We start from the raw sequence: 12,044 nt of genomic DNA, 5'->3' as shown, positions 1-12,044 counted from the left end.
CAAATTTGGCATATCTATGCCATATCTATGCAGTAATCTGCCTGCTACATTATACCATCTTAGCACCATATTCCCGGGGCATTTTTAAACCTGTTCTTGGTGTTTCTTTTAAATCCATATTCCTCACTAGATCTTTTTTGTCTCTCCCCAGCTAAGAAGTTAATTCAACTGCCTAGATAAAAAGAAAAGAACAAGGGGGTGTCTGGGTGGCTCAGTCGATTAAGTGTCTGACTCCTGATTTCAGCTCAGGTCATGATCTCATTGTTGTGAGATCGAGCCCTGAGTCGGGCTCTGCACTGGGCATGGAACCTGCTTAAGATTCTCTCTCTTCCTCACCCTCTGTCTCTTCCCCACCACCACCACCACCACCTCCCACCGCTGCCCCACTGCTTGCTCTCGCTTTCTCTTTCTCTCTCAAAAAAAGGTAAGAACAGGGATAGTTGCTCTTCTCTCTATTTAAAATATATCATTACTCAGAAGTTGTTAGAAACTGATTGTGTCTTTACCTTGATTTGTTTGTGTGTTTGTTTGTTACAGGACTGCTTATAGGTGAGGTCATATCTGCCGTTCTGAGTCAGGAAGGCATTAATATTCTTACCCACCTCCCCAAGGGGAATGCAGAAGCAGAACTGATGAGTGTGGTCCCTGTATTCTATGTTTTTCACTACCTGGAAGCAGGGAACAATTGGGACATTTTTTCTACTAATTCATTAGCTAAAAGACGGAACCTGGAGAAAAAACTTAGAGAAGGTAAAAAAAAATCTATTTTACATATTATACATAAAAATGTTGTGACTTTTAAACTAATGGTATAATTAAACTAATATTTAAGGTTTTATGAATTACACAGAGCATAATCATAAAAGCATTTCTGTAAAAAGAAAATTGTGAGATAGATACAACTATATAAATAAATACTATTTTCTGTAGCATTTGGCTTAACTTAACAAAATGCCTGGATGAGAGACAAGACACCTGCATTCCAACCCCTACAGAGCACTTCCTTCCTTCTTGAATGAGCTCAGAATGTTCTGCTTGATAATTCCCAATTCAAACGATTCATGATTCAGATACTTCTTTCGAGAAGTTTAACATTGGCTGCAGAGCACATGCTTGCTGCCCAACACCAAAGGAAGTTTACCATTCCCAGGAGCTAATAAACACTCTTTGTGTAGAAATGAAGGTCAGTGAAGCACTATGTTCTTTTTCTGGTGCCTCTTAGGATTGGTGAGCATCATGTCCTATAGAAATTCTGACTACTCTTACAGCATGTGGAAGGGTGGAAGTGCTAGCACCTGGTAAGTAGAAGGTTTTGATTTGCATTTTCATAAAATGGTTGATTAATTAACTAGAGAATCTTAATGGAAATTCCATTCATCCATTTGCTCAGGCTGGAAGTTTAGTTATCCTTCATTGCCTTTTTTCTCTTACAAGTCACATCTGATCCAGCAAATACTTCTGGCTGTACCTTCAAAATGTATCCTAAGCTTGACTACTCCTTACGAACCCCACCACACCGTCCTGGTCCAAGTCACTCCCATTTCTTACCTGGATTATTGTACTAGCCTCCTCTGCTCTTTTGTCTTCCGCCTTTCCCCTCTTTATCTATACTGAACACAGCAACTGGAGTGACCCTGTTAAAACGTAAGTTAGGTCACGTCACTCAGAACCATTTGGGAGCTTCCCATCTTACCCAGGGTAGAAACCAAACTTACTGTAAACCACAAAGCCCTACGTGGTCTGGCTTCATCTCACCTCTCCAACTGCACCCCTACTTTCTCTTTCCTTCCACTCAAGCCCTACTGGCCTCTTTGATGTTCCTTGAACATATGAGGCATTCCACTTCAGGGCCTTTGCAATCACTGTTACCTCTGTCAGAAATGTTCTTCAGGTATCAGTGGCTAGTTCCCTTACCTCCCTCAGGTCTTTACCGAAAGTAGCCTTCTCGGCGAGGCCCCTACTAATCATTCTATCAAAAATTGCATTCCATTCCCATCCCAACATTTCATATCCTGCTCCTCAACTTTCCCTTTCTCCTTAAAATTTATCATTAACATTCTTACTTATCTCACCTGTTTCCTGTCTTGCCACTAGAACGTAAGCTCCCACGTGGGCAGTCTCAAGAATTCCAAGTGTCTGGTACACACCTGACATGTAGCAGGTGCTCAGTAAGTACTTATCAGTGAAGCATAATAACTTCCTTATTTCTGATGATTTGAAGGCAAGACTGTCTGAATTAACTGAAAGTACACATCGCAATCGATTTTCAGAAAAAATATTATCATGCACTGACAAAGTATGTAATGAAAATATAGTGTTCCAAGTGCTTTATAAATTCTACTATATGAAACACTTTTAAGGATTTTACAATCTGGAATAACTGACTTTTAGATTATGCCCTGTAACTATTGAGAGTCCCCGGGATTTCATCCTTCACCTCTTATTTTCTGTAATCTCTCCTTGTGCAATCTCATCTTTGCCCGTGATTTCCGTAATTTCTACACAGATGATTCCCTAATTGATGTTTCGAGGCCTAACTTCTTACCTAAGCTCCAAATCCACATTTCTAGGGATCTGGGAGCCAAAGGTCCTTCAAACATAATCCATGCCAAATTCAGTTTTTTGTTTTGGTTTCCTTAATCTGTGGGTGGCAATACTCTATACAAGTTTGAATCATCCCTTTCCTTTTGGCTCTATATCCAACCAGTTATCAAGTCCGCAGATTGTACCTTAGAAGAGGGTCTAACCATATGATAGCGGCATGTTTTAGAAGACATGTAGACCCCTAGAGCATGCCTACTGGAGGATACCCACCAGGTTGCAAGGGTTAGGGCTTAGAAATCAGCACAGCAACAGCTGGGAACTAAATGCTTAGAGGACGAAATGCCCCCTCTCCCCAAGAAGATGCAGTAGCCTTTCAGTAAATATCTGGGGCCTCTCAAGAGTTCTCGGCAAGACTGAGTGGATGTTGTTCAGCCAAAAATGCAGAAATATTTGGGTACTGTCCTAGACTGAACTCCACAAGTTCCTTGAGAGAAACATACACAGAATAAAATGGCCAGTATCTGAACACCTTCAAAATATTTTTTGAGGAATACAAAATATAATACATCATTCATTTTATTTTATTTTTAAAGATTTTATTTATTTATTTGTGAGAGAGTGTGAGCGAGCACAAGCAGGGGGGAGTGCCAGAGAGAAAGGGAGAAACAGGCTCTCTGCTGAGCAGGGAGCCCCATGTGGGGCTTAATCCCTGGGCCCTGGGATCATGACCTGAGCCGAAGTCAAACACTTAACTGACTGAGCCACCCAGGTGGCCCAATATATTGTTCATTTTAGAAAAAAAAGAAAGAAAATAAAACATTTTAAGTGAGAGGCAAAGTCAAGTGGTCTTACTCTCAGAAGTGAAGGGCTAAAGGGTGGGTGGCTCTGGGTGCTCAGAGAGTGAGGGAACTGGAGCAGAGGAGTGGGGGTGAGATAAAGAGGTATTGCAGGGTTATGAATTAGATACTCTTGGACATTCTTTGAGAGATATTAGTAGCGACTGAAATTGCTTCAAAAAGCAAAAAACAAAAACAAGGAAACCTCAGTAATCATGATAGTTAAAGCTTCCTTGTGAGGTAGTGAGTTCTGCGTCAATGGCATGGCTCAAGAGGAAGTGGGGTAAACACTCCTGTGAATGTTGGGGAAGGAAATTCAGGCCTCAGACAAGACTTTAGATTAACCAGCTTGTACACATTGTACAATCTAGAATTTTAAGATCTTTCTCTTCTAGGTCTCGTGTTCATATGTCAGTGCCCTAACTCAAAACTATTTGCTTCACCACTATCATCTTTAACTTTAGAGTAATTTTGTTTTCAATCATCAGGCATCAGTTTTTTTAGTTTGTGTGCTGGTTAGCAATGTTGCAATCGCAAAAGATGTATTGTTCACTTTTGTTGACTAAACCTTTTTGGAGATCTTCCTAAAATCTTCTCTTCCCTTGTAAAATGGTGACAACATACTTTAGAATTGTATGATTTAAAATGTTATTTTCTTTTAAAGAATAAATATCATTTTAACTAAAACTCACATAAGTTGAAAGCCAAAGGGATTGAACATCTAAATATTAATTATTTGATTTTTGTCTTAAAGGTTAACAGCTTTTGTTTTAAGAGTACTTGGACAAATAAGTAAATACATAAATCAGAACCAGAATTCAATTTGTAATGGTTTATTGTGGCTGGTGGAGAATGCTCAACAAGAAAATGGATCTTTCAAGGAAAATTCTGAGTATCAGCCAATAAAATTACAGGTAAGGAAACCAAATATATAGATTAGCAACAGTTTTATTTACAAGTCTGAGTTTTGTTCTCATCCTATTTTAGAAGTTTGAAGAAGAGAAAAAATATACATGCCTTTAAGAAAGTCCTGTTGTGTACAGGCAAAGAATATGAAAGTTCTTCTTGCACTCCTCTTCGCACAATTCAGTATAGGTCAGATGAGAGATGCCTTTGACATCTCCGATGTAACAGGCACTGGTGGTCCACAGGGTGTAAGTACTAGAGATCTTAGAACAGATAAAATGTACTCATCTGTCTACATACCCTTGGTATAGACTCCATACTTGAAACTCAGAGCCTTCTTACATATCAGGGCTGCAAGGTGTTGTCATGAAAGATGGGACCCTATTTATATCCTGTTAGTAAGAGAGATTAGGGTCAGTTTTGTTAAACTGTGCAACAAAGTGTTGCATGATGTTAGAATCTACTTATAAACTTGAACTACAAAGTTATTATAGTATCTCTCCAAGATACCAGTACAGTATCTTTTACTCCCTTCTGCTCCTTAGAATGTTTCTTTAAAATTCAACAGTGTTTTTAGTTTGGTTGGTTGTTTTTGTTTGTATTGTTTCACTTTTGTTTTGTTTTGTTTTGGGTTTTCGGTTTTGTTTTGTTTATGCCTGCCCTAATCTAATCCCTTTCTGGCATGATATCAGGCATAAATGGTTCCCTGGGTAACAGGAAACTCATATGTCCTTCTGTTGCACCAATAGCAGACTAGGATTCCCACAAGAAGCAGAGGGCAACTGACATCATCCAGGTGCTACCTGAAGAATAAAATACTACAATAAATTTTTTCTAAAGATGCCCATGTATCCATCCACCCATCTGTCTATATTTATTGAATGACCATTCACTGAGCACCTAATACATGCAAGGGTCTATTTAGAACACAATCAGGGAGGAAGTGTGGGAAAGATAGACTGAAGCAAAGCTCACACACTGGTAGGGAAAGTAGGCTATACATACTAGCAACTCTAATCTACATATAATTGTCTGTGTTCATTTACTTATACAAGAAATACTTACTGAATGTGTACTAAGTGCTAGATGGTAGAGACACAAGAGTGAACAAAACAATTGTGTTCACTGAGGCCATAGAGCTTATGATCTAGCAGAGAAGTCAGATGTCAGTAAGTAATTCCAAGTGTTCCATACATGTTAGGAAAAGGGAAATACAGTTTCGTTGAAAGCAACGGCTCCAATCTCATATGGGAGAATTGGAAAAAATGAGTTGGCCAGGATCCTGGGAGCTAGGTAGGAGGAAGGCAGGAATAGTGTTCCAAGTGATGCAAACAGTGTGCCTGGCATTTCGAAGTGGAGAGAGAGGGTGGTCCATGCAAATAACTGGGGCCAAAAGAGCGAGGGGGTGAGTGGCATGAAATAAATCTGGAGAGTTAAATAGAGGACACTTTGGAAGATCGTATAAACATTGCATTGGAATGTGACTGCCCTAAGAGGAAATAATATGGGAGAACAAAGTCTGAATAGTGCTTCAGAGAGGGAGATGTTTTTTAACAGGGTTTTTGAAGGAGGGGGAGAAATTTGTGGTGAAGAGGTATGAAGTGGAACTTCAGTGGGAAGGGGAAGGAGAGAAAGGCATATGAAGGTATGTGAGTGAGGAAGATCCAGAGCTTCCTGAGAAATGGCAAGCAGTCCAACTGCTGGAATGCATGAAGGGAGAAGGGGAGATTAGAACCAGGTCGTTTCATTTTAAGGACACCGTTTCACTCTCCATTTAAAACATTGCTTATTTTTAGGGTACCTTACCTATTGAAGCCCGAGAGAATGCCTTATATCTTACAGCCTTTACAGTGATTGGATTTAGAAAGGCTTTTGATATATGCCCCACAATGGTAAGTAAGAGTTTCCTTCCTCTAACACTGATCATCTGTTTCTATACCATTTAGTGGGAGGGGCTGCCTTGAAAATAAAGTTAGCTCCAAAATCAAAATATTGCAGAATTATAATAGATATTAGAGCCCCTCTGGCCCAACCTACTTGTTGACAGTTGCAAAAACTAAGACCTATGGGTAAGGTGGCTTTAATTGTCCAGTATCACAGGCTACTAAATTATGGAGTGGACAGTAGAACCAATAACTTGTGCTGAGGAGAAAATGACGTGGTGTCCCTGGCTTCCTTCCAGTGTCTCTGGTAATATTACAACATGCATATGACTGTTATCCTACAGTGGAGGCATTTTATATCATGGAACTACTAAGACCACACGATAGTGTATTTGTTTCTTTGGGGTGTGCCATTTCATTTGCTTGGAAGCCGAGGGGAAGAGGAGAAGATTCACCTGAGTGAGTCAACGTGGAAGACTCCAAGGGGTAGCAGAGATATTTCTCTGATCTGGGAAGAGACAGTCCCTGCCATGAGGTCAAACACACCTGCCTGCAAATCAGAAGCAAATTTAGACAATGTCCTTCAAACAAGCCTACAGAACAGACGTAGAGGAACCTGAAGGTGGTTTGCAGGACTTCATCCCCAAAACAAAATAATGTTTTTAATTTGTTTCAAGATAATTGTTATTTAAACTTAATAAGACAAAATAATCAACAAGGGACAAGTTCCCAGGGCCCTAGAGGGCCAGTCTACACCTAGTGGTACCTGAGCGAGAAACAGTGGAGCTGGAGAAGAGCTAGGCAAGTTGACTGCCGCAGCACACTAGACTTTGTCCTCATGCACGTATCCAAAATAAATACTTCAGTTGTTTCAAGACAAAGTAATAGAGACAATTTCCCCAGAAATTCTTAGGATCAAAAAGCACTCTGGCAGCTTGGTTCTTTTCCTTCTATTTATGGTTTTATTTACTAAAATTCCTTTTGAAAATATGAGTCTGTCCCAGCTATGCCAAGGCAGGGACATGAGGAAAGCTGTGTCTGTGCTCTGCTTCTTCTTCCCAGAGACTACATCTGATATGGGAAGGAGAAACTAAAGGGAAAAACCTCAACAGAGATGAGAACTGAGGGGCAAAAACTGGACCCAGTTTGGACAAGCACATTTTTCCTTCCGAGATTGTACTCTGCTCCTTCTCCTAGAGGGATTGGCTTCAGGGAGATACCATCCACTTCCATTAAGTCATTCTCACTCTACCCTCCATCTTGCCTGCCGGGGGATGGTGCCACCTGGGGGTAGTTCTCATCAGTTGACAGGTTGAGGCTTTACAAACCTAGAGATCTTTTGCTCTTGTTTCCAGAAAATCAGCGCGGCTCTCACTAAAGCTGATTCCTTTCTGCTTGAAAATGCCCTCTCAGCCCAGAGCACCTTTACACTGGCCATTTCTGCTTATGCTCTTTCCCTGGGAGACAAAAGTCACCCACGGTTTCAACCAATTGTCGCAGCCCTGAAGAAGAAGGCTTTTGTTAAAGGTATGACTTGTTTCGTACATTTATTCGGCAAGTGTTTACTAAGCATACAGAGTCTGCTAGTTCTGGGAAGGAAGTTAGGGTTTGCAAAGTTGAATAAGACACCATCTCTGTCCTAAAGGAACAAATCATCATAATACAATATAGTAAGTGCTGTTATTCACTCATTCAGCATATGCATTGAGTACCTCCTATATACCAGACACTGTTCTAGGTTCTAGGGATAAAGCAACAGACCAAAAGAAAAAAAAAGTCCAGGTCCTCATGGAGCTTACATTCCAGTTATGGAGAAACAGACAAACATGGTAAGTAAAACATTTCAAAAAGTGAATAGGTTAGTGATGACTGATAGGAAGAAAAATGAAGCAGGGGAGGGAGACAGAGAGGAGTAGGTTGTAATTTAAACCTCCCTGAGAAGCTAGTACTTGAGTTGAGACCTGACGGAGGTGAGAAAGCAAGCTGGGGCTATTCAAATAATGTTCCTGCTGGAGAAGCAGCATGTGCATATGCCTGAGGCAGGAGGGCGCCTGGAGCTCCAAAAATGGCAAGGAGGCCAGTATTGCTGGAGAGGAGTGAGATGATGGGGAGACCAGGGAAGGAAAGGGGGAGGGAGTGAGGGAGGATCATATACAGCCTTGGAAGTTATCACAGGAGCTCCACAAGCGCTGTAGACAGCTGTACAATGTGCACGGCTCCCAACCAGGCCAGTGAACTGAGGCTGAAATTCAGCTTGTGAATGCCCCTAGCCAGACACTCTGGGTTGGGTCTGCTTCTGCTCAGACCAAGGGGTGCCTGCGTCTCATTCACATCCACGTGCTGTGGGGGCCAGTGGAAGCCCAAACCTTTAACTTCCACTTCAAGTGAAAAGAGAAGGCACTAGAGGACTTTTAGCAGAGAGGGTTGTGCTCATTGCCAGTTTATTGCACTTTCCACCCTGGCTTATCCTGTGTTGGGTTGGCTATATGTGTATTTCATTTTGAAAAATAAAGATACCACTTCCTATGGGTCAGGAGTAAAGAGAATAGAAACAGGCTAACAGCGATCGCTGGCCAGTGTTCCTATCGCAGCTCAGGCATAGTTGGACACTTCTGAGCCCTCTCCTGGCTGAGGTTTTCTAAAAGCTTGATAAATGTAACATGAAGTGTACTGCTATGTGCAAGATTTGATTTTTGTCATAATTTAAAAATGACTGAATCTTTAAAAAATAAAATAAAATAAAAATAAAAATGACTGAACCTCAAAACCACTTGTACAGTGCTTTTAAAATAATGCAAAAGAGTATCTTAGGTCTTAGAAGATAGGGATCATAAAATCATAGAATTTAAGAAGAGGTCTTAATAATTCAAATAATGTTTGCGCTGAAAGTATCTTCAAAAACCAAAATTTTCATTCTAACTACAACAAATCTGAGTCTTTGAGAAGGAGGGGAAACATTGTCCAAAGTCATGCAAATAACATAATTATGAATTATAAACAGATACATCAAAATCTTGACTAACCTTCAAAAATGATTTCCAAATGAGCCTTATTGTTTTTTTAAAGATAATCTTTTTTTTTTAAGATTTTATTTATTCATTTGACAGACAGAGATCACAAATAGGCAGAGAGACAGGCAGAGAGAGAGGAGGAAGCAGGTTCCCCGCGGAGCAGAGAGTCCGATGCGGGGCTCGATCCCAGGACACTGGGATCATGACCTGAGCCGAAGGCAGAGGCTTTAACCCACTGAGCCACCCAGGTGCCCCGATAATCTATTTTTTAAAGGATGTAAATTGACAAGTTTAAATTACTAGAGCAATAACAAATATAATTTAGAACCTAGTTTATGAAAAGTATTGCATATATGAAATTATCTTTAGTGCTTTACATTGGGAAGAGATCATAAAAGACTGAACTAAGGCTTTGGGCATGATCTCATAATTTCTAGGACACAGAATTTTTTTTTTTCCAATCAGGGAGAAAAGTTTCCAATTTATCTCATAGTGTCAATAACAACGGTAAGCCTTGCTCTGTGGATGGTGCTTTCTGGTGGACTAAGAGTTACATTTGGTATCTCACCTGAGTTTTGCTGCGAGGAAAAAAGTACCACATACACTTTAGGTATTAGAAAAATAGTCCCACAGGACTAAAAGAATCTGTCCAAATCGACATGGTCAGTTCCTAGGAGGGTAGAGAGTAGAACCTGGGCATACTAGTTACCAGTTTATTGCACTTCTCACTTCACGACACTGGTCTTCCCAAGTACACATGGGCTCTCCATGATGACACTTTCAAGTCAAGACAAACAGCACTGTATTAAAAGAACTTATTTTGTATTGGTCCCTTCGAGGAAGTTCTTCCTACAAATGAGTAAGAAACTTCTAGAACTCAAAAGGCCACTACCAGAAGAAACTTCTAGAAACCTGCTAGAATTAATGTCAAATTTGCATTTTTAATTATATTAATGAATGTGATTTGCTGATGTTCAGGTGAGCCAGTCATTTATCGTTTTTGGAAAGACGATCTTCAACAAGATAGATCTGCACCTAACTCTGGTACAGCACATATGGTAGAAACCACTGCCTATGCTTTGCTTACCTTTCTGAGCTTGAAAGATATAAATTATGTTAACCCGATCATCAAATGGCTATCTGAAGAGCAGAGGTATGGAGGTGGCTTTTATTCAACCCAGGTAATATTTCTTTATCTTGTTTTATCCTCCTGGAGACATTTGTCCTGCCACCCACATCCCACCCACTATATGTTCCACACCCATTCTGACCTCCATGCTTTTGTCCACCAAATGAACATACCATAGATATGAATCAATCCCTAGAACCAGAGGACCCTTAGAGATTATATGCACTGATAGCCTTCTTATGGAAGAAAGTCATCCCCAGGAGGTGCATTCATGGAGTTAGGAGCAAAGCCAAAATCAAAACTCACATCTCCTAATTCTAAATGCCATGCTACCTTTACGATTCTTAATGATCATGAAGGGCTAACAAGGTTATCAACATCCATCACATCCTGTATAATGACCATGTGGACAAATGTACTGATATTCCCTCCCCCAAAAATAAATAAAAAGTGAGAGAGATACTGATTATTATAATTTATTTACCAATGTAAACTCATTTATATATGTATTTTCTATGTTAGAACTATTAGGTAGTTGAAGAACATGCATCTGCATTCAAAGTTTAGCTCAAATACTGGCATCTTCTCTGTTCCTTGGATGTTTGAATGATGACAGAGTGTGTTTGTATATGTTTGTGTATTACAAAATTTAGAGTTAGAGGGGTCCTTCAGGATTACTTTAATCATTTTCTAATCCAGGGAGGCAAATGGGTTTTCATCTTGAGACAGGTGTAAGCTTAGCAAGGAAGAGTGTCCCATTGGTGAGCACACCATCAGCACAAGCAGACAGGGTAGCCACGTATTTGACGTCTCTGAGCTAGTCACATTTCCCAACTTTATAGATGAGGAAGATGAGACCTAGAAAAGTAAAGTTCATTCTTCTATTCCTTCAACAAATACTTGTTCAATAGCTACTATGTGTACCTACTAAATGTAATGGATGCCAAGAAAGACTTGCCTCCAGAAATCTTACATTACAGTGGGCAGAAAGAGAAAGTTAAAACAGAATTATGGGGAGGGAGAGCTTATTTCTGGCCTCACTGTGGATTTATTTAAGGTGAGACTTAAAGATAAAATGGAGGCATTCTGCAAAGAGTGACCTGCCTGAGGTCACGCACTCGGGATGCATGGAGAACCTGGACCTGAGGCCACACATCCTTCCTCTCCCTGCCAACAGCAGGATCCTTACCCGGGAGGGAGAGACCTTCCTCTTACCTCCACCTGGGGGCCCTTCACCAATTCCACTCAGTCAGCTGGAGTTTCAGCACAGCTTGACATATCCCCACCCTCTCCCAAGAAAGGGTATTTGTAAACACAGGGAATATGTAAATGAGCTAAACCTATTGTTGTGCCTTGCTAATTGTTGATAGGATACAATTAATGCCATTGAGAGCCTGACAGAATATTCACTGATGATTAAACAACTTCGCTTGGACATGGATATCAACCTTTCTTATAAGCGTAAAGGTGACATCCACCATTATAAGATGACAGAGAACAGTTTCCTTGGAAGGCCAATAGAGGTAAATGAAGGACTTTTGATAATATTTTGTAACTGGACGGGGTCTTTGAAATCATGTGTTCCACTCTTATTTTACAAATATATCTATTTACTACTAAAAAAGACACTGATACCTGCTACGTCCTGGGCACTGGGGATTCAAAGGCAAAGTATAATGAAGAAACTGTGTGCTCAGGAAGACAGTTATTTTAACAGACAGTGAAAAATAAGAGC

General features: G+C 40.3%; 1 protein-coding gene across 1 annotated transcript in view; it reads left to right on the top strand.

Moving 5' to 3' along the window:
- C5 (complement C5) overlaps window positions 1–12,044 on the top strand; it is an 84,781-nt gene that overhangs the window by 52,770 nt on the left and 19,967 nt on the right. Inside the window, exons 24-30 of the mRNA XM_080820137.1 lie at window positions 538–750; window positions 1,223–1,298; window positions 4,135–4,294; window positions 6,083–6,178; window positions 7,525–7,696; window positions 10,159–10,361; window positions 11,680–11,832. Coding sequence (XP_080676263.1) covers window positions 538–750; window positions 1,223–1,298; window positions 4,135–4,294; window positions 6,083–6,178; window positions 7,525–7,696; window positions 10,159–10,361; window positions 11,680–11,832 — 1,073 coding nt within the window. The remainder of the gene's footprint in view (window positions 1–537; window positions 751–1,222; window positions 1,299–4,134; window positions 4,295–6,082; window positions 6,179–7,524; window positions 7,697–10,158; window positions 10,362–11,679; window positions 11,833–12,044) is intronic.

Source organism: Martes martes (assembly GCF_963455335.1).
Source record: "Martes martes genome assembly, chromosome: 12".
Lineage (NCBI taxonomy): Eukaryota > Metazoa > Chordata > Mammalia > Carnivora > Mustelidae > Martes > Martes martes.
This window is presented reverse-complemented; position numbering and strand designations above follow the sequence as displayed.